At 43.5% G+C, this 18,329-nt stretch overlaps 1 protein-coding gene across 8 annotated transcripts in view; it reads right to left on the bottom strand.

Moving 5' to 3' along the window:
* Window positions 1–158: 158 nt before the first annotated feature.
* The window catches only part of shroom4 (shroom family member 4), a 33,251-nt gene continuing 15,080 nt past the window's right edge, over window positions 159–18,329 (bottom strand). For 5 of the 8 annotated variants that reach the window (XM_027013967.3, XM_081694494.1, XM_081694493.1 and 2 more), the window contains 8 exons: window positions 10,579–10,731; window positions 6,688–9,325; window positions 5,356–5,417; window positions 4,480–5,124; window positions 3,301–3,963; window positions 3,063–3,180; window positions 2,605–2,877; window positions 159–2,332 (listed from right to left, as the gene is read on the bottom strand). In XM_027013967.3, coding sequence (XP_026869768.2) covers window positions 2,045–2,332; window positions 2,605–2,877; window positions 3,063–3,180; window positions 3,301–3,963; window positions 4,480–5,124; window positions 5,356–5,417; window positions 6,688–9,325; window positions 10,579–10,731 — 4,840 coding nt within the window. In that variant the 3' untranslated portion in view covers window positions 159–2,044. Of the gene's footprint in view, window positions 2,333–2,604; window positions 2,878–3,062; window positions 3,181–3,300; window positions 3,964–4,479; window positions 5,125–5,355; window positions 5,418–6,687; window positions 9,326–10,578; window positions 10,732–10,931; window positions 12,292–12,318; window positions 12,651–18,329 lie in introns of those variants that run through there. The other 3 variants (XM_035536649.2, XM_081694495.1, XM_081694491.1) reach the window with 3 other exon arrangements.

Genomic DNA, 18,329 nt, shown 5'->3' with positions numbered 1-18,329 from the left:
TTGGGATAGTTATTTACTCACCAGCTGTAATGAGCAGACAGATTTTCCTAGTCATGACATACCTGACTGATGCTGCTTAACTCGACTGATCACAATAGAACAGCTTACGTCTTCAGTGAAGTTAATATAATTTGTAATTAATGAAAAAGCCAGATGCATGACATAAAAATGTGTATTATCAAATGGTACATATTCCATAGTTTCTCAAAAGAATAAAAAAAAAAGGAATAGATCAGTTACTATTAAACCAAATATTTTCATTATTTTAGCCTGAATTTACTTATGAAGTTATGATACAACAAACAGGTACAGACTAGGCTATATATACAGGTGTCAAAAATGCACTGAAATACTTGCCACTTTTTGTTGTTCACATTCATCATTTTGGCATATAGTGAGAAATACTTAGTTCCTTCAAAAGGCAATCCTGAATTCAATTAAAGAAAACCAAACTAAACAACTGCAATAAATTGTTTTAACAGTTAAAGAGAAAAAGCCTTTTCAACCTCAAGGTAATATATACTCAATAAAGCAGCAATGTCCTCTAGAGAAATATCCCATTTCCCTTTATGAGGATAAGATTATTAAGCAGTTTGCCCAGAATCTGCGTTGCTGTACTGAAATAATACATTATATTACAAGACACATCTTTTGCAACATAAAATATGCGCAAGTAAGAACTGTTAAAGTGATGATTTAAAACAAAAAAAGAAATGAACATGGCTGCATCCAACAAGGGTGCCGAGACGAGCCACGACCGGATCTTCTCAGACAGGTCAGTGATGATGCAGCTGCATGAGATTCTTCAAAATAAGCACCATATTTCAGTTCTTGTGTTTAGACATAACACGCATCTTTGGCAACAATGATTCTGATGTCACGTATGGAAAATACAGTAAAGCATTGAATAATGAAAAGGCAAGACTATGTTATTCATGCTCCCTAATTACCCACAGAATAAGGAAAGCAAATTCTCTAACCTGGCTGAATAAAAATGATATCTTACCAAATCAAACTATTTTAAATAATTTTGAAACGGTTGCAAGAAAAATAAAGATTACTTGTTTGTTTGACTTATTTTAGGTAATTTGTAAAGTAAAATGATATCACTGCATTGGAAAATATTTATTCTTGTTTTAAGATCAATGCTTCAAACAAAACATTCTGCCAGTAGAGATCATTTCATTTAATAAAATTAAAAAACATCTAGAAATAAACTCAATTCTGATAATTTTCTTACAAGTCTCAGTGTTTGGCATTTACACTAGATTTAAGATGTTTTGTTAAGATATCATTTTGGAGTGTAAGCCAAGGCCATATTAAGATCAGTGTTTTCAAAGCTAATTCCAGTTTGAACAAAATGAGCCATGTAACCAATTACAGCTCGCAGATTTTAAATTACGTTGCATTATAATACTGCCCCTGTACATACAAATGAGTTTCTATAAAAGACCTTTCTACCTTGACAGACTAAATGTTACAACTATTTTTTTCCAAAATATTTGATGGCTTTTTATTGGTGCAGATGTACTGATATGAGAGGTGACTACATGACTCTAAAGAGCCCACCAACAATCAATTTTCAAAAATGAGAATTTGAACTCTGTATTCATATTAGATGAGAGATATAAATAAATAAATAGCAGTGCATGGACAATCCCTCAGTTGAGATTAATAAGAGGCACACACATACATTTGTTATGTGGCTTAGATGTAGTGTTTTGAGGTCATTTCCTGCTTAGTATAGCTGAATTGTCAAACAATTTCAAGTAGTACTGCAGTATGGGCAATGTAGTAAATGTTGGCGCTAAACATCAATCTTCAGTTAAAAAGCTGACCATAAGATTGTTGCTTTTCAGGATTCTGTTACCAGGACTAATGTAAATTTGTTTTAATGCCCACAGTCGAGCTCTGACCAGAACAACATTCACTTCAGATACCTTCACCCCACCAGGCCAGCACTGACTCTGCAAGCAGACCCAAAGTTATGTGCATGCACGCAGTCTGCATTCTGCTTCTCTCTCTCTCTCGTCGGGATCCAGTTTTAGTAATGCCCGTATCCCAGGCTGGTTCCCACCACCAGACCAAGGCTCTCCCGCAGGCCGCGGAGCTGCTCTTCTCCCAGTCGGATTTTGTCTTCCAGCTGCCGCTGTTCCACCAGCAGGGCTGCCTTCATCTTCACAAAATGGCTGTAGTCGCGCAGCTGCTCCGGGGTCAGGCAGCGAGCCAGCACACTGCCCACGGCCTGCTCCCGACGGTCCACATGCTCCTTCAGCTCCTGAGCCTCAGCCAGCTGCACAAGGAGCTGCTTCTTCTTCTCCAGCAGGGGGAGCTAGAACACCATAAACCAAAGAGTAAACCATGAACGAAATCAAGAGAAAAAGGGAGGACCGCTAGTAGTGGGTAGCGAATTATACTCCTGTGCAGACAGAGCTGTAAAAATAGGTTATGAAGTGGTGGAAGTATTAGTTAAGTCAGAAGCAAAAGGCAACAGAGAAACTAGGCAAACTCTAAATGAAGCATAATTTCAGTGACGTGAAATCTCCCATCTAGACACACGTGTAACGAAAAAGGAAGCCTCTTAATCCCTTCCCCTCTCCTCACCCTCTCGTGGTGGCTGGACTCTGTGTCCAGGCGATCCAGGGCACTTTCCACCCTGAGCAGCCTGCCAGAGAGCGACAGCAGCAGGCTGGTCACCTTGTCCAGATCCCCGATGAACATGCGAAACTTGTCCACCTCGTTGGGCTTGCAGACAGCCAGCACCAGGCTCTCCACCTCCTCGCCCAGTTGGGAGTTGGCCCGGATATCCTCCTGCAGACCTCGCTGGGCGTCCCGCAACACACCCAGCTTCTTGCGCAGGCTGTCCATGAGCTGTGTCTGCAAAGAGAACACCACCGTATTAAAACGCAAGAAATACCAGCTGAATACCTGAAATTATGAGCAAGCCTATAATAAAACAAAAACAAACAAACCAAAAAAAAAAAAAAAAAAAAAGAGCCCCCAGCAGTGGACAGCAGGAGTGACTGTGTGGGGGGGGGGGGGAAATGTAGATCAGTCCCAACCTTGTAATTCAGTTCTTCATCCTCCTCCTTCATCTCTGAAAAGTCCTTCAATTTGTTAAGGAGCTGGGTTTTGTTAGTGGCTGCACTGGAGCTGCTTGAAGTGCCCTGCCTGGAGGACCTGGGACAACAGATATTCAGGGACTAAATAGGTAAGTAGTTAAACAAACTGCCATGATGTCATGCAGTGCGGTACTAATATGAAATAAAGTGAATGAAGCAGAACCTGCCTAAAACATACCTTTCTATAGTGTTTCCACTGACTGGGTAGCCACCTCTCCAACCTTCCCCTCCACTCCCGGCTTCTGTGCAGTGGGGGAAAAGTTCTCCCATCAACTCCTTCCTGGCTCTCCCATAATCCTCTTCCAATAAAGACTCTACCATGGATGGCCTCTGCTCTTTTGTCATTGCTACCAAAGGAGTGTCTTTGGCAGACAGCGTGTCGATATCAGTCTCCAGCACTGTCACAGGTTGGGCGAAACACTGCATCTCTGTCCTGCTTTCTGCCTGCCTGTGCTGCTCGACTACAGTGTCCTCAGTCTCATGGAAGTCGTCTATATCTGTCTCCAAGGGCTGCGTTTCCTCCTCCCTGGGAAGTGGACTTTGTGAAACACATTCTGAGTTTTTGAAGGCAGGACCATGAAAGCCCATTTGCTGTGACTGACTCTCCAAGTGCTGCTTGTTCCTGTGGTTCATGGTGAAATAGGACTCAGGGGGCACAGGCCCGGGACAAGAGCCATTCTCCAGAGTCAAGGGTGTGTACGAGGACCTGCTAGTGCTCTTGGCTGCAGTGGAGTTGTGAAGACCGGTCAAGTCCCATTCTGCTGTATACTTATGGAAGACTGGCTTCACCACAGCTGGTTTGAACTGGTTTGAAGGCGATCCCAGGTTTTGATCAGACAATCTGAAATGTAACAGAACAATAAGAGTTTTTAAATAGACATACAAATCTCTCTCTCTCTCTCTCTCTCTCTCTCATATATATATATATATTCATACACACACACACACACACACACACACACACACACACACACACACACACACACACACACAATTTTTACAACAAAATGGCTTCTACAGGCAAAAGTCAGTATTTAGTGTGACCTCCCTTGGCACTAAGCACATCTTAAACTCTTTGGAGAGACTGTCCTGCAGTTTTCTGAAGTAATCTTGTAGCACCATTCCATTTCAATTAATGTTTAAGAAAGCCAGTTTCCTGCTATTGCTCAATAATAAGGAGAGGTCACACTAAATACTTGCCCTTGTATAAAAGCTTCTTTAGAAGCTGCTAAAACAAACAAACAAAGGTGTGTGTATTCATTATACATGTGTGGTATGACGTCAGCACAAAGACTAAAATTAATAATTATTCTTTACATTCGATTAGCAGAGTAGGAGGTTAATTTGTAAACTTTACCTTCTGTTTGACTCAGTCCAGGTCGGGAGCGTGTCCACCACACTGTTCGCATCATCGTGATGGGATACAGGCATGCGCCGTTCTTCTGGAGGCAGGGCCACAGGTTTGAAAGCTCTGCGAGTAAAGGCAGGGCTGGGTGGAGCCACAGGGAGGTCCCGGTAGCACTGCTGGCAACTTTCTAACCCCTCCCTTGGAGGGAGACTGTAGGATCGCTGACGTGTTATTTCAGCGACAATAGAGGAGCAGGGCCCATACGACTGGGCCTGAGGAAAGGCTCCGGGTGGTGCGGAGAACAGGTTGTGATGAGATGTTTGTCTGCTATGGAACCGCCCCCATTTTGGGGGCGGTGGACGAGGGGGTGGCGGCCCTTTTTTCTTCTTCGCCTCCGTCATGATGTTCTCATCCAGTTCTCTAAGGGTTAATGAAGACATTCCGCTAGCATAAGCATTAAGCACTGTGTGGCTACGAAGACCCTGAGGTTCGCGGAGGTCATTTTCTGACATGGCACGATTTCTAAGGACTGACGATATGAAGGGTCCATCCTCATTGTTGCCAATACGTCGTCTATCATTCCACTGGCGCTGAAAGCCCAGACCCACAGTGACCTCTCCTGGCGTGGAGTCTCGTTGGTAAAGAGCATAGTCCCTACACAGCAAGAAAACAGCCATGATCAGCTCACAATGATTGTGCTACTGTACCCTATGGCCATTATGAAACCCTTAGCAAGCCATTATTGTCTAGAATCATAGAAGATTATAAAATACAGCAAACAGTCGGTTTCCAAGTCAAACACCCATAACCACAAATGACATAATATCCAGCAACAGCCTGCTGGGACCACCCACTGATGAACCTAAATACAGGAAATGACCTTACCTCTCAGTCAGGCTGAACTTTCTGTTGAGTTTTATTTGTTCCTGCTCACGCACAAGATAAACCTGTGGAAGAAATTTGCCAAGTGATTCTGAACAGGAATGTTTTTGGATGCTATAGTTTTCCTATTGCCTGAGGCAAAAGATGAGCTTCATAGAAAGTACTGTGAAGATGGAAGTAGTTAAGTGCTTGTATTTTGTTGCATTCCCCCCCCCCCCCCCCCCCCATCACATTTCCACAGAATACAGTTCCAAGACAACTGGTGAAACATGGTATTGGCATTGGATCCAACTAATGTTTTGACACTGAATTTGTAGCCATGATTCTGCTACTCCAACATTCGCCACCAGTCTTGATTCTGCTCGTACACACCCATTTTGCCAATATATATTTAAATCTAAAAAAAAAACACCTCAATTCTGGTTTATACCATTTTAGTTCCAAAGCATTTCAAATGTTCAGAGAGCATACATAAAGTAAGTCTTCCACTAAAAATATAAATGCCATTTCCCTGCCAGCTATACATTTAACAAATATCCCAAAAAATAGTCAGTTAAAACGCATGTATACATTCCCTACAATTAATTATGATGATTTATTAAATGACATTAATCTTTACAGGAAAGCAGCAAATTTTGCCCTTTGCCAGGAAATTTTCAACTTCAATAGTTTACCTCAGTTTAAAATGGCTTAGTGCACTTATGGCTCAATGGTTTCCCATTATATACTATTTTTTAATGAATTATTGTATGGTTACTGTTTTCTGTATACACTCAAAAGCCACTATTTTGGCTATGTTTCTGCTTATAAAAATGTGTAATGGGACATTTGTTATCCATTTTCTAGCCCTTTATCAATGGTCAGTTTCTGACCACAGGACTGCTGTTGGCAAGATATTTTTGGGTGGCAGACGAGAACATAAGTCTTGTCAAACATTATTGTTGGCTGGCTGCTGAATGTCAAAAACAAATGGCTCTGATCCAACAGTAAGAGGAGCTCGAGAACTGAATTTAAACCCACTGGGTCCAATAAATCCCACTAATATACACCAATCCAGACTGAGAATTACAGAACTGGTACTGGACAGCAAACTGCAAACTCAACGCCAATGTATGTTGCAAGGAATTTTGCATATTCAATGTAATCCAATACCGTTTCATTCAAATAATACACATGTATTGGTACCAATATATATTGGTCTATAATTTCACAACTATTCTATGTCCCTTAATAACCATTCTGTCTGAACGGTCAATAAAAAGTACCTACATTTTCTAAAGCACATTTTCTGAAATTTGCATGCAAGAGTATCGGTTTCAAAAGGCTGCATCTCACCTCTGTCGGTGTGCAGCTCCTGTTCTTGAATCCAAGGTGCAGGCAAGACTGATCAGATTGATACTGTTGGCTAGTAACAGGTCGAAAGGCTGAGCATGGCTTTGGGACATCAGGATTGGTCGTCTTGTGGCAATTGTCTGGGTGAGAGTTGCTGGGGATGAAACTGAGAGAACCGAGTGGCTGTTTTGGACGAGCATCGTGAGGCAAAGCTAGTGGTGTTATGGTATTGCTAAGGTCATGTCCACCACACATGACATCTCCGCTGGTTTCCCTCTCTCTCTCCATCTTTTGAACTCTTTGCTTCTCTCCTTCAGCCTCCTTTCTGGTTCTCTCTCTCTCCCTTTCTTCCTCCTGCTCCTTCTCCCAGGCCTGTAGCCTCTCCTGATCTTTAAGTCTCTCTTGTTCTCGTTGCCTCTCCTTTTCCTTCTCTCTCTCTCGTTCTCTCTCCATTATTATCTCTCCATCCCTTTCTTGTTCCACATTGGCGAACTGTCTTCTAGTCTCAAGAGAAATGCCTGTACCATCGTGGACTCCTCCCTGGTAGGAGAACCTCCTTTGCCCAAGGGCAGGGATGGACTCACGGGGATCAGGAGAAGATGGCTCATTCTTCGCTTGTTGCTTCTCTGGCCTCTGGCGCCGACTTGTCAGGCTTGCCAGGTTGGTCACAGACTGGCTCAGATTCCTACTAGTCTCTTCAAAAAATTTCCTACGGTCTGCAAAAGGTGGGATGTCACAATCGTCTCCTCGACTATAGCGCCCGTTAGAAGAACCCACTCTTCCTCGTGTTGTTCCAGGATTCAATGATGACGGTCCTGTTCTTTCATTTTTCTTCTCATTTGGCTGCATTTCTCGTTGCAGTGTGTGTTCTGGTGTCCAGCGCCAATGACGGGTATTATTTGCTGATGCCTCCTCACTGACTGGTCTAGTCTCCTCAGTTAGTTGTGTTTCTTTTTCTGAAAGTTGTGTGTCAGTCCTGGTTCTTGAATGTTCCACACCACTTGTCCCATCACATTTGTTCAGAACTTGCTGAAATGTTAGGTTTGCACAAGTCCTAGCCTGAGATGGTGCAAAAGCAGTATTTTGAAGGTTGGTGTGGTGACTAGTGTGGTTTTGGGCTATGGGTTGATGGTTTCTGGAAGGCTCTAACGTGGAATTTTTCTCCATGTGGAGGTTTCCACCTTCTTCCTCTACTGTGTCTTCACCACAGAGAATCCCACCTGTGACTTTGCTCTTTTGCAGCTGAGCCTTCTTTCTCTGGATCTCATTGCGAAGGTTTGTGGCAAAGCGTTCACTTCGACGGCGACACTTGGACGAGCGAAACTGGCGCTTCTGAGAAGGCTTTGAAACCTCACTTTCATTTTCCCTTCCTTCACTTCGTTCTTGGTTCTCTTCAAGTAAAGTATCCATACTAGCTGCAGCACTAACAGGTCCAAAGTCCCGTTCAAGGAGTTGAGAATCCATGGTGGGACCAGAATTACAGAATCCATTTTTTGCAGGTTCACCTGGAACACTTACAGATCGTAGCCAGGAATGTCGAGCAGGAGAGACAATCTGGTCCGAATCCAGTTGTTCTTCCTCCATCCTTTGTTCCTCCAGCTCTGAAGTAGTCACTGATCCAGGGGTGGAGCATCGGCTTCCTCCTCCCCATTTACCCTGTGATATAACAGCTGGGCTGTTTTCTCCCAAGTCCTCCCTAGGATGCAAAGGATTAGACCACTGGCTAGAAGGGGATACAGAATGTTCACTGATGTCACTAGAGGTCTCCACCATATTTAACTGAGAGGCAAGTAATTTTTCAGGGGCACCATGTCTGTACATCCTGGACTGGAGATTGTTCTCTAAATGGGTGAGCTGGGTATCAAGACCGTCCTCTGGTGGAGGATTAGGCCTAGAAGAACACCTCTGTAGAGGTTGGAGGTGACTGTTCTTTTGGCACTCTGCTGATCTTGCTTGGCTATCGATACACAATTCTTGTTGAGAACTGAGGGTGTAATAAGTCTCTGTGCTACTTTCTTTCAAGCTCTGTCCATTTTCTTGTGACTCATTCAGACATTCATTCCCATTTAACACCTTATGGATGCGAGTTGGGTTCTCAATTGTGCAGCATGTCAAACTTGGAATACCAACAGGTGCAGAGACACAACGTTTATCAGGTACCCCTGGTCGGCCTCTAGTGGCCCTGAAACTATCTTTTCTCATTGGAGGTTGTGGAGGTCCACATTTCTGTTCCTCATAGCTATAAGATGATGGCCGTATTTTAACCTCAGGCTTATGAGGCAGGGACCTAGCTTTGAGGCTTCCCTCCTCACAGTGCAGTTCTCCTGGACCGCTGGCTGCAGAATGTGGGCGTCCCTCTATAAACCTACCAGAGGGTCCGAGGCCTTGCAGGAGGCTGTCCATGGAGCTGTTCTCCTCAGGCCGCAGAGACACTGTGTAGTCAGATGTGTTTGAGCTGGCAGAAAAGGAGCTGTAGGCAGAGTCACGCTTATTGTTAAAAATGGCAGGGTCGATAGGGGAGAGCTGGTTGTCGTAGTAACCTTGACTCGGGGGATTCTCAAGACTCTCCATGCTCCCCACGGAGCTGCTGTGGTCCGTGCTGTAGTGCCTGGAGAAGAGGCCCAACTGCATGGACAGCTCACTGCAGGTCAACAAAGTGAGGGACAAACAGAGGGACAGGGTTGGAGACAAGACGTACAACAACGTAACAAAAAATGGAATAAGGACAAAAAGGTAGATGAGTTTTATTTAATTTATATCATTTTAAAATCATCCCTTTGTCAACTATAACTCAAAGATGTCACGCGTTGGCCCTTGAATTTGAAAAAGGCGCTGTATCAATGAAACATTATTTGCCAACGTCATCCTATTCTCATTACTGCTGGATGTGGAATTTATTAGAACCTTTCACAGTAGTTGGAGCACATTATTTCTACACAGACAGACATACACATGTATGGTATCAGAATGAATGGAAAGCACCATTACAGTAACACTACTGTACGTTATAATATGGCTAAATGTTGTAGGCAACGGAAACATTGATGAAAATATTCTAAAAATTAAGACTGAAAACCAGCCGTGATCAATATTTTCACGTCGACCTCCATCTTTTGCCACTTCAGATATATTTGAATAGTTCCATCAGTTTAAGCAATTTGGAGAAGGCAAAGTGTAGGAATGAGTCATGACTTTGGACTTACACAAACACACTACTCTATTTTCTCTCATTACAGATAATCACAATGAGAAATATGAAAATATAATGGCCCAGATACACTTGGCACTGTGGCGCAAACAATCAGCAAAAGTGTGGGTATTTCCAATCACATTTCAGAGAGGACGGAACAATGTCTATCCTCCGGAAGTTTTTTTTTTTTTTTACATAAAAAGTATGAGTAATTTATTACGTTTACTGTAGGATTATTTGTTTTTTCAGCAGTTGTTTTGTCATGGTATAGCACACTTTGCTGGGCTTTTTAAGACTTTTGCCTCAAATGTCCTTATTCTGGGTTTTTTTTTTTTGGGCCACAAATCTATAAATAATGTATGAATCAAAAGTATAAAAATAGCAGTGGCATCCGGCGAGGCATGTGTGTGACATAGGACATGAGATCATTGGCTTCCTGCTGGTCATGTTCCTTTATAAACCAATTAAAAAAAAAATTCCCCCAAGGCAAAAATGTTGTTTCTTTGTTCATCACACTCACAAACACCCACCCGTCATTCTGAACTCTAGATGCATCATACATGCAATCAGTAAATACAGTAGGCCGTTCGAGAAAGGGTTCCGATGTGTCCAAAATCCCCAAACATAAAACAAAAAAACAAAACACCTCATAACCAAACACACAGGCTGTGTGAGGGCACAGCAGGACACACGTAGACCCTCACCTGTTGTCAGCCCCTGATTGCCACGGTACGCTGAAGGGTGTAGGGTGGATCTGCATGGCCAAGGGCCCGTCTGGACTGCCAGCTGGAGCGGGCACAGGCTCCAGCGGCTTCGCCAGATACCAGGAGTGAGGGCGACTCAGGGGCACAGCTCGCCTGCCGCGAGAACACAGACCACACAGACCATAAGAAACTGCACACTGCAAACTGTTGTTAACATTAAAAGTTAATTTGTCAGCGAGTACATTTACTGATGAAGTAGCTTCAAGCCCAGCAGATATGGGTTCTGTAACAACATCTGTATTCAGAACAATATGTAGTGGGACTGAGTGAAGGAAGAAACCAGCAACTCCCACCTTGTCAGATACCTCAGATGACGTAGACTTCTTTGAAACAATAGGTCATAAAAATGCAAAGCAATGTTTTGATAGGTAAAGTGATGTTAAAAACCTGAAGCTCTGGTAACAGAGGTGAGTTAGCTCTTCACAGTACTGACCCTTCACACAGACTCCGAGACTAATCAAAATGTCTGAATTAAATCCGCTTTATGCACCGTCTATAAGCATTTATATAATCCTTCCATGAGTTGGGTCAGTACTAGGAAATCTTTTTAGCTCCTTTTGAAAGAAAACTGCAGAATTGTTTTTTTTTAAATTAATTTCTATTACACGGCATAAAGATTCCAGGTGCATCCCCTTACTCACACTGACAAAAACTCAATAATCCCGATTGTTGCAGGTGGTGACATGCTTCCCAAGGAAATAAAAAAAATGTCAGTGGCTTATCGTTTCTCTGAAAAATAATAATGGAGCTTCCTAAGGAAAGGTTTAGTGGGGGGAAAAAAAAGACCAAGTAGGAAAAGAAAGACTTTGAAACAAAGAACAAAAAAAGATGCTTTGCTTACCCAACATAGGAAGCCCAAGATGTTCTTGTTAAATTTATCTGTACTGTAAAGTTTCAAACTAAACAACTCAATTTATCAAAGCATATTGGATAAGCATTTATCAGACCTTTCCTCTTCTATGAGTGACCCGAGTATGATTTTTATCCTTAACGTGCTAAAAGGATTTTAGATCAAAACACAATTAATTTAAAATCTTTTATAATAAATATTTAATTTTTTTTCCCCCCATCAATTTTAAATATTTATGAAATTAAAGTTTGTAAGCACCCGTCACATTTTATTCAAGGCAAATGATTTTATTCACTACCAATTTATACAGCATGGGTTTAAGTAATATAAGCCAGACACCACCATATAGTGTTGGATAATGTTATGTCTTAGCTGCGGTGGTGACAGCTCTCCATCATTCGGAACACATCCAAAACGTCTTTTTTTTTAAAAAAGGCTTCCTACAACTGATTCAACATTTATGAATAGCATTATATATTTTATTTCATACATGTTTTTGCAACAAATTGGATATTTAATTAGTAAAAACCGACTCCAAACTTTTTAGCAGTGATTTAAAGATTTAAAAGTTATAGATCCTGAATTAATTTATTTTATTCATTTTTATTGAATATATATATCTTTCTTTAGCCAGGAAGATCTCTTTGCTTCAGACGCATTCATTCATCATATACAACAGTTCAACCAAATGTAAACATAGCATGAAACGTGCATGAATCCATAGCTAGAGTGATGAACTGCGTCTCTTGCCTTCATGAGTACTGTATCTTTGTGCTCTGGAACCCTAATATGTTTACAGGAAAGCATTGAAACCGATGGAAAGTACATACCTAGACCCATATAACAGGACCAAAAAAAAAAGTCAAGAAATAACTGAAAAAAAAATCCTTTACAAGACTCCTTGCTGACCCAGTTGTTTGTATAAAAATCCACTAGATTTTGGCGTAAGAATCCAGGCAGAAAAAGATTCAAGGCTAGATTCCAACAAATATGCTGCGAACTTCAGTAGGAATCAGAAGGTAGTCAGACAGTCATGATGAAGTCTTGTTTCTGGTATCATGAGGGAACTCTCATCACGACCTTAACAGCTCCATTGATCATGTGAGTGAAGACTAGTGGTCATTTATCAGCAATGAGACAGATTTCTAGTCCAGGAAGAAAGAACAGAAATCCCCCCCCACATCGTTTCCCTCTCCCCCTTTCTGTACTTCTAGTTCAAGTCAGCGTTTTGCCTCTGCCGACCGGGCGCGCACACACACACACGCGCACACACACACACCTCCCACTCACTCCCTCTAATGACATTAGCAAGGGGACGTGGTTCTCAGACGGAGAGGAAACCATGTTCGGAGCAGATAAAGAGGCAAGCCGCTGCTAAAATAATACACAGGCTCCTCTCCTATTATTGTTTGAATGAGGGGGGGGGGAGAAAAAAAAATGTGAGGGCCACTTCCTGTCTCTCTGGGAGAGCTGTCAGCTTTGGCTGGTGGAGAGAGAGAGGCAGTGTTATAGTGGCTAGCTGCCAGGTAAAAGTCTTCTTGGCCTTCCCCTCAGTGCTGATAGCTCAACAATGCAAGAGCTGTGAGTTCTGCTGTTTAATCAGCATGTGGAGAGCAAAAAGGAGCTTAACTCCTTTCAGCTGGCCTTCATAAACAACTGCCCCATCGCAGGGTAGCCAGAACAAGGTCAGCAGACAACAGGAGAGGACCAAGATGAAAGAGAAGGTTAGGGAATACAGAGCATGGGAGAAATGGGATCAGACAGCGAGTGCTCTCGGTTTATACTAATTAATACTAATTATGGGTTTACACAGGTGTCACAGACGGTGGTCCAAACTGTTTCAGTTAGAGCAGCTACCATAATAACATATAAAATGGAATTTAATGGGATGTGTGAGTAAAGGATAGGAGTTAATGCTATGGTAAGGACAAGAGGGGATATGCACAGTTCACTATGATCACTCACACACACACACACACACACACACACACACACACACTACTGTATGCACTGGAAATCCAAAAATGCTGCAAAGCTTTACTATGAATAAGCTACCACACTCCATTCACCGCTCATCACATGGATGGAGAAGGAATCAGGAATGACTCCACTTCCCAGACTGTGTCTAGGAGCCAGAGCCTTCCTCAGATTAACATTTTCCCTGCTCTAATTCCAGACATGACACACTTGGTACTAACTAAGATGCGATGGTCTGCCAAAGAAATAGCACTGTCCCAAGTCCAGGGTTGGACACCAAGGTCCCTTAATTAGATTGAAGCTTTTATTGTTAGTCATGAATTAGAAACTGTGTATAGTGGAATTCCACAAATTTTTCTGTGCTTACTGATGCAAAAGTTACTGCTTGAGCTGCAATGTCATTTATTAAAATAAAATGCTTCCACAATGAGAAAGAAAAGAAAGCACTGCAGTAAGCGATATTCACCTGAGGTCAGACTAATCAGACTGTAAGGAATCTACCAGTGCTGGCCTGAAGTGTGAGAGACAGGCAATGTATGTGGCCACTGCAAACTCCACAAAGTGTGTTTGTAGGGGTGAGCTGCTGTCAGTTCAACATCAATGGCTTTATACTAACAGACTCATGCACACACACACGCAGACACAGGGAGGGAGAGGGAGAGAGAGATGAAAAAAAGAAAATTGTGTGCAGTTTCCAGTCACCGTGGTCTGTTCTATAGTCACTAGTACACTTCCTGAAAAACACATTGCCCCGAATTCCATATAATCAGCCTAAGCCATAGTGCCTATGAGTCCGAGCCGAGCTCCTCAGGAAACGAGCCATCCAGAACAGCCTCCCTGCCACAATGGCCTGTTTGTTGTTTTGGGTTCCCCGCCCCCCCCAGTCTTTCTCGCGTTCTTTTCGCATTTTCTTTAAGGAGAAGAATGCATTCGCAAATGCCCAGACAAACAGCTTATCGGCGACACTCACCCCCTCCCCAATAAAGTTTTGTCTGAACTTCCTCATGCAAACTAAACAGAGTGTTGAGTCATGCACCCAGGTGCCTGGTTGTCACTAACATGTGCAACAGAATCAAATTAAAGCACTGAAATATGCAACATTAAACTGATTCCACAGGGAAGTAATAGATATGAGATTAATCAAAGGAGTGTGCAGTATGACTTAACTAATCTTAAAGCCATCTTGGCTACTGTGCAAGTGTCACACCTGCAGCTTCTCCATCAGGTCTGATGCCCTCATCGCCGACAGTGGGCCACATCTTGTCTGTACCTGTGATGTGCGGGTCCGGTCAACCTCAATCAGTGCGCCGTAGAAATGAGGACAGACGTAGCCTTCCAGGATTAATAGCACTTCTAATGAAAAGCAGCCATGTTGATTTGTGTGGTCAGGCAGTAATGGAATCCCAATGGCTGCTGGCCCTGGACCCCACACAGAGAGGGCGTCTGGACTAAAGACTTGGCACGTACTACACCAGGCCGTGTGTCTTGGGTCTGATTTTTTAAATCTTTTTTTTACCACATGCATATCTATCTATCTATCTATCTATCTATCTATTATATACACACACACACACACACACACACACACACACACACACACACACACACACACACACACACACACACTCGCATGAAAGGCTCATTCAATATACAGGTTTGTAATCACACAAAAGATACACACACAAAAAATGGTATGCATAAAAACAAAACCATACCGCACACGCACGCACGCACACACACACACACACACGCACACGCACGAAGTGGAAAGAAACAGAGAGGGGGTGGAAGAGGCCTGGGAATGTGTGGAATGTCCATTGTTTTGGCAGGAGCTGAAGCTCTTTTGTTTATGAAGTTCCTTGGCACAGCAGGAGGGGGTCCTGCCAACCCCTCAAAGTGCTTTTCGGAAAACTTCCTGATGCTGGTTGCCCTGAACTTGTCTGTTCTCTCTCCCCCCCCCACCCCTCTACCCCCTCAATCCCTCGTAGATCTGAGGAATCCGACACATCCCCTGTGGTCCATAAACTCTTGGAGGGGGATGCTATTGAGCCTGTCAGCAGTGCATTCTTTACCAAGCCGCCTGTGAGAGAAGAGCTTCTAGAAGTCCCTGCACACTCCACCCCCCCTGCTGGGAGTGCAGGAAGGCTGCTGCTCTCAAACCAGTGTGTTTGGCCCATTTGGCGCTGGTGCGAGGGGAGCATTTGGGCATGCTGTAACGGACATCCAGGGAGGTAAGGGAAGCGGTGGGGTCATGCCAGAACAGGGTAGGAACCCTCTGATCCTTCACGGGGCTTTCCTGTACTGTCCTGCCCTTCCCCTCAATCCGATTCACTCCCATGCGGTCCCAGAGTAAACGCAGGCCTTGGTGGCTGGACCTGCCTGGGGTTCGGAACATCTCCCTCTGTCCTCCTCAGTTCCGAGTGCACCCACTCTGAATCAGCTGCAATAGTCAGCAGCTGCGACAGGAAACATTACTGGGTGGACCAGGAAGTGTGATGTGAAGGGCTGGGAATTTCCCCAAGAGTGGGTTCAGTGGTCAATTTGGCAGGCACAGCACCGCACCCTTGGCAGGCAAAGCAAGGATAGTACAGAAGGGGGAACTCTTTAGTACATGAAGATTACATACATAAGTACGTAAAGGCTGTCCATACATTTGGTTGGCTGCACAGAAACACACCTGCTAACAGTAATAATAAAATATCATTACCTGGAACAGTTAAAAAAACAAAAAAACAAAAACAAAAACCACCTTTCATTCCAGACAGTTACTGTTAAACAATGGCACGTATATGAACAGGAAGGAGATGCATGCAGTCTCTAGCCAGCGAACATCCTATTTACTTGTACTCATCACCTTCCACATAGTGTGCTGTCTTTACCAGAGAGGGTCAGAAGAGGACAGACACTGCTACATAGCGGATGAGCACAAAGTGCTGTGCTTCTCAGCTTTGCACAGGTCGGTGGTCTAACAAAATGAGTTGGAAATTAGGAAAAGGAGAGATCATGGAACCATGGTCTCTAGTTGAATGAATGATGTACACACACAGACTTTTGCCTGTTACTGAAGGTGGTAATGAATTCTCGCTACAGATGCAGGTGACCTTTTCCAGAGTCCAAAACTCAATCCAACACAAGCACTCTGCCATTAAAGTTTTAAAGCAGAGCACCTGTTTATTAGGATTATATTAAATTACTACAAGAATTCTGCTGCAAATCATTTAGGCTGAGTCACTTATGTCTGTCATCGGTCAGCTCTTGTTTATAAAGCATGTTCTGCCCCCAGTGCAAGCATTTTTCCTGACTTTGGATTTGTGGTGTGCTAAAATACCGTGGAGACAGAAAAAACAGAAGAAAGTTTGTTTCAAATGAAGACAATGAAAGCCCCAGTGTTCGGGAGGGTTTCATACCTCATCCATCTTGACACTGGCAAAGGTTCCACAACACCAAACATTCTGTGCACGTTCTTTAAGGATTCACAGACGCTTCATAGAGGGCAGCAACTGTAATGACAGCACGATCTGTGCAGTCATGGAAAATGTCATTCTAACATCTCGACTACAATTACACACTGAAAAGACCAGCCACTGGCACAGACACAGAGCTTAAAACAACCAACTGGCATGAACGGCATCACTCAAGTCACGGAGGTGCACGGTTACACACTAGGAGCCAAGTATAATCTACGTATAGAACCAGCCAGCCCATAATCTGCACACAGACACACACATGCAAACACCAAAGAGCATGCAGAAATGATATGGCCATATAGTACAAGGCAAACATACAATCCAGATGCACTTAAGAACCTCAGGCAAAGTCCTGGTGTGGTGACAAAGGCTTGCACACACCCACACACACACACCCCCACACACACACCTCGAGACCCACGGAGAGAAACCACAAACAGGCTAATAACACTAAGGCTCAGTGGTGCATTTCTGATATTCTGCCAATTAAACGGATGTAAAAACAGGAGGAATTTTTCCGTCTCAGCCCTCCATATCCCCACCTCGGAACCAGCATTGCTAGTGTATAGGCCTCACTGGACACTGCAGCTTGTTTCATCTGAGAGGAATGGCCAGTAGCCTTAGCCGTGGCTGGAAACTAAGAACAACTCACCTAAGCAATTATGCAGATATTCTCTGTGTCATGAGATAGTCCGCCTTCTCCACACACAGCCTGTGCATGTTGCAATCAGATGTCATTCACACACATTCATTGCAGTATTGGCTTCAGTCACGCTGAGGCAGCATATTTAGCGATACCAGCTGCTACAGTGAGTGGAAATTTCCTCTGTTGACATGGCCAATAAAAATGCAGAGATCCGACAGCCCGACCCCCGAGTGATGACCATGGAGAAGGCTAAGGCGTGTGCTTAACCTGGAGTTGACTGCTCAACCTGGATAGATACTATAGTTGTCACAGAGTAATTTCCTTCTAGTGAATCAAATGGTCAGGCAGACATTAAGAAACAGGATTTACTCCTCTCCGTCTTGGTGGTCTGCTATCCAGCCCTGATTAGAATCACCCCACCCAGTTCCAGACAGCACTGGGGAGTTCAGCGCGGACTGCTTCACAGAGACAGGAGTAGAAGAGTGAGGGAGTCAGAAAGTCATGGAGCGCAAGTGACCTAATGCATGTCTGCCAAATTTCACTGACATCACGTCGCATCATCCCAACTAAAACAAACAACACTCAGGGTGGCTACCGTCACATATCTGTGTGGTTCCCTCTCCCTCACTCTCTTACAAACATGTAGCCTCCAACGGGTCACGTCAATGATGTCATTTTTATCTCTGCAGCCTTCCTCTCCTTTGGTTTCACTCTTCCCAACAGAATGTGACCTGGAAGAACTCTCTGATCT

The sequence above is a fragment of the Electrophorus electricus genome, chromosome 13, assembly GCF_041902795.1.
Source record: "Electrophorus electricus isolate QZ-2024a chromosome 13, ASM4190279v1, whole genome shotgun sequence".
NCBI lineage: Eukaryota > Metazoa > Chordata > Actinopteri > Gymnotiformes > Gymnotidae > Electrophorus > Electrophorus electricus.
This window is presented reverse-complemented; position numbering and strand designations above follow the sequence as displayed.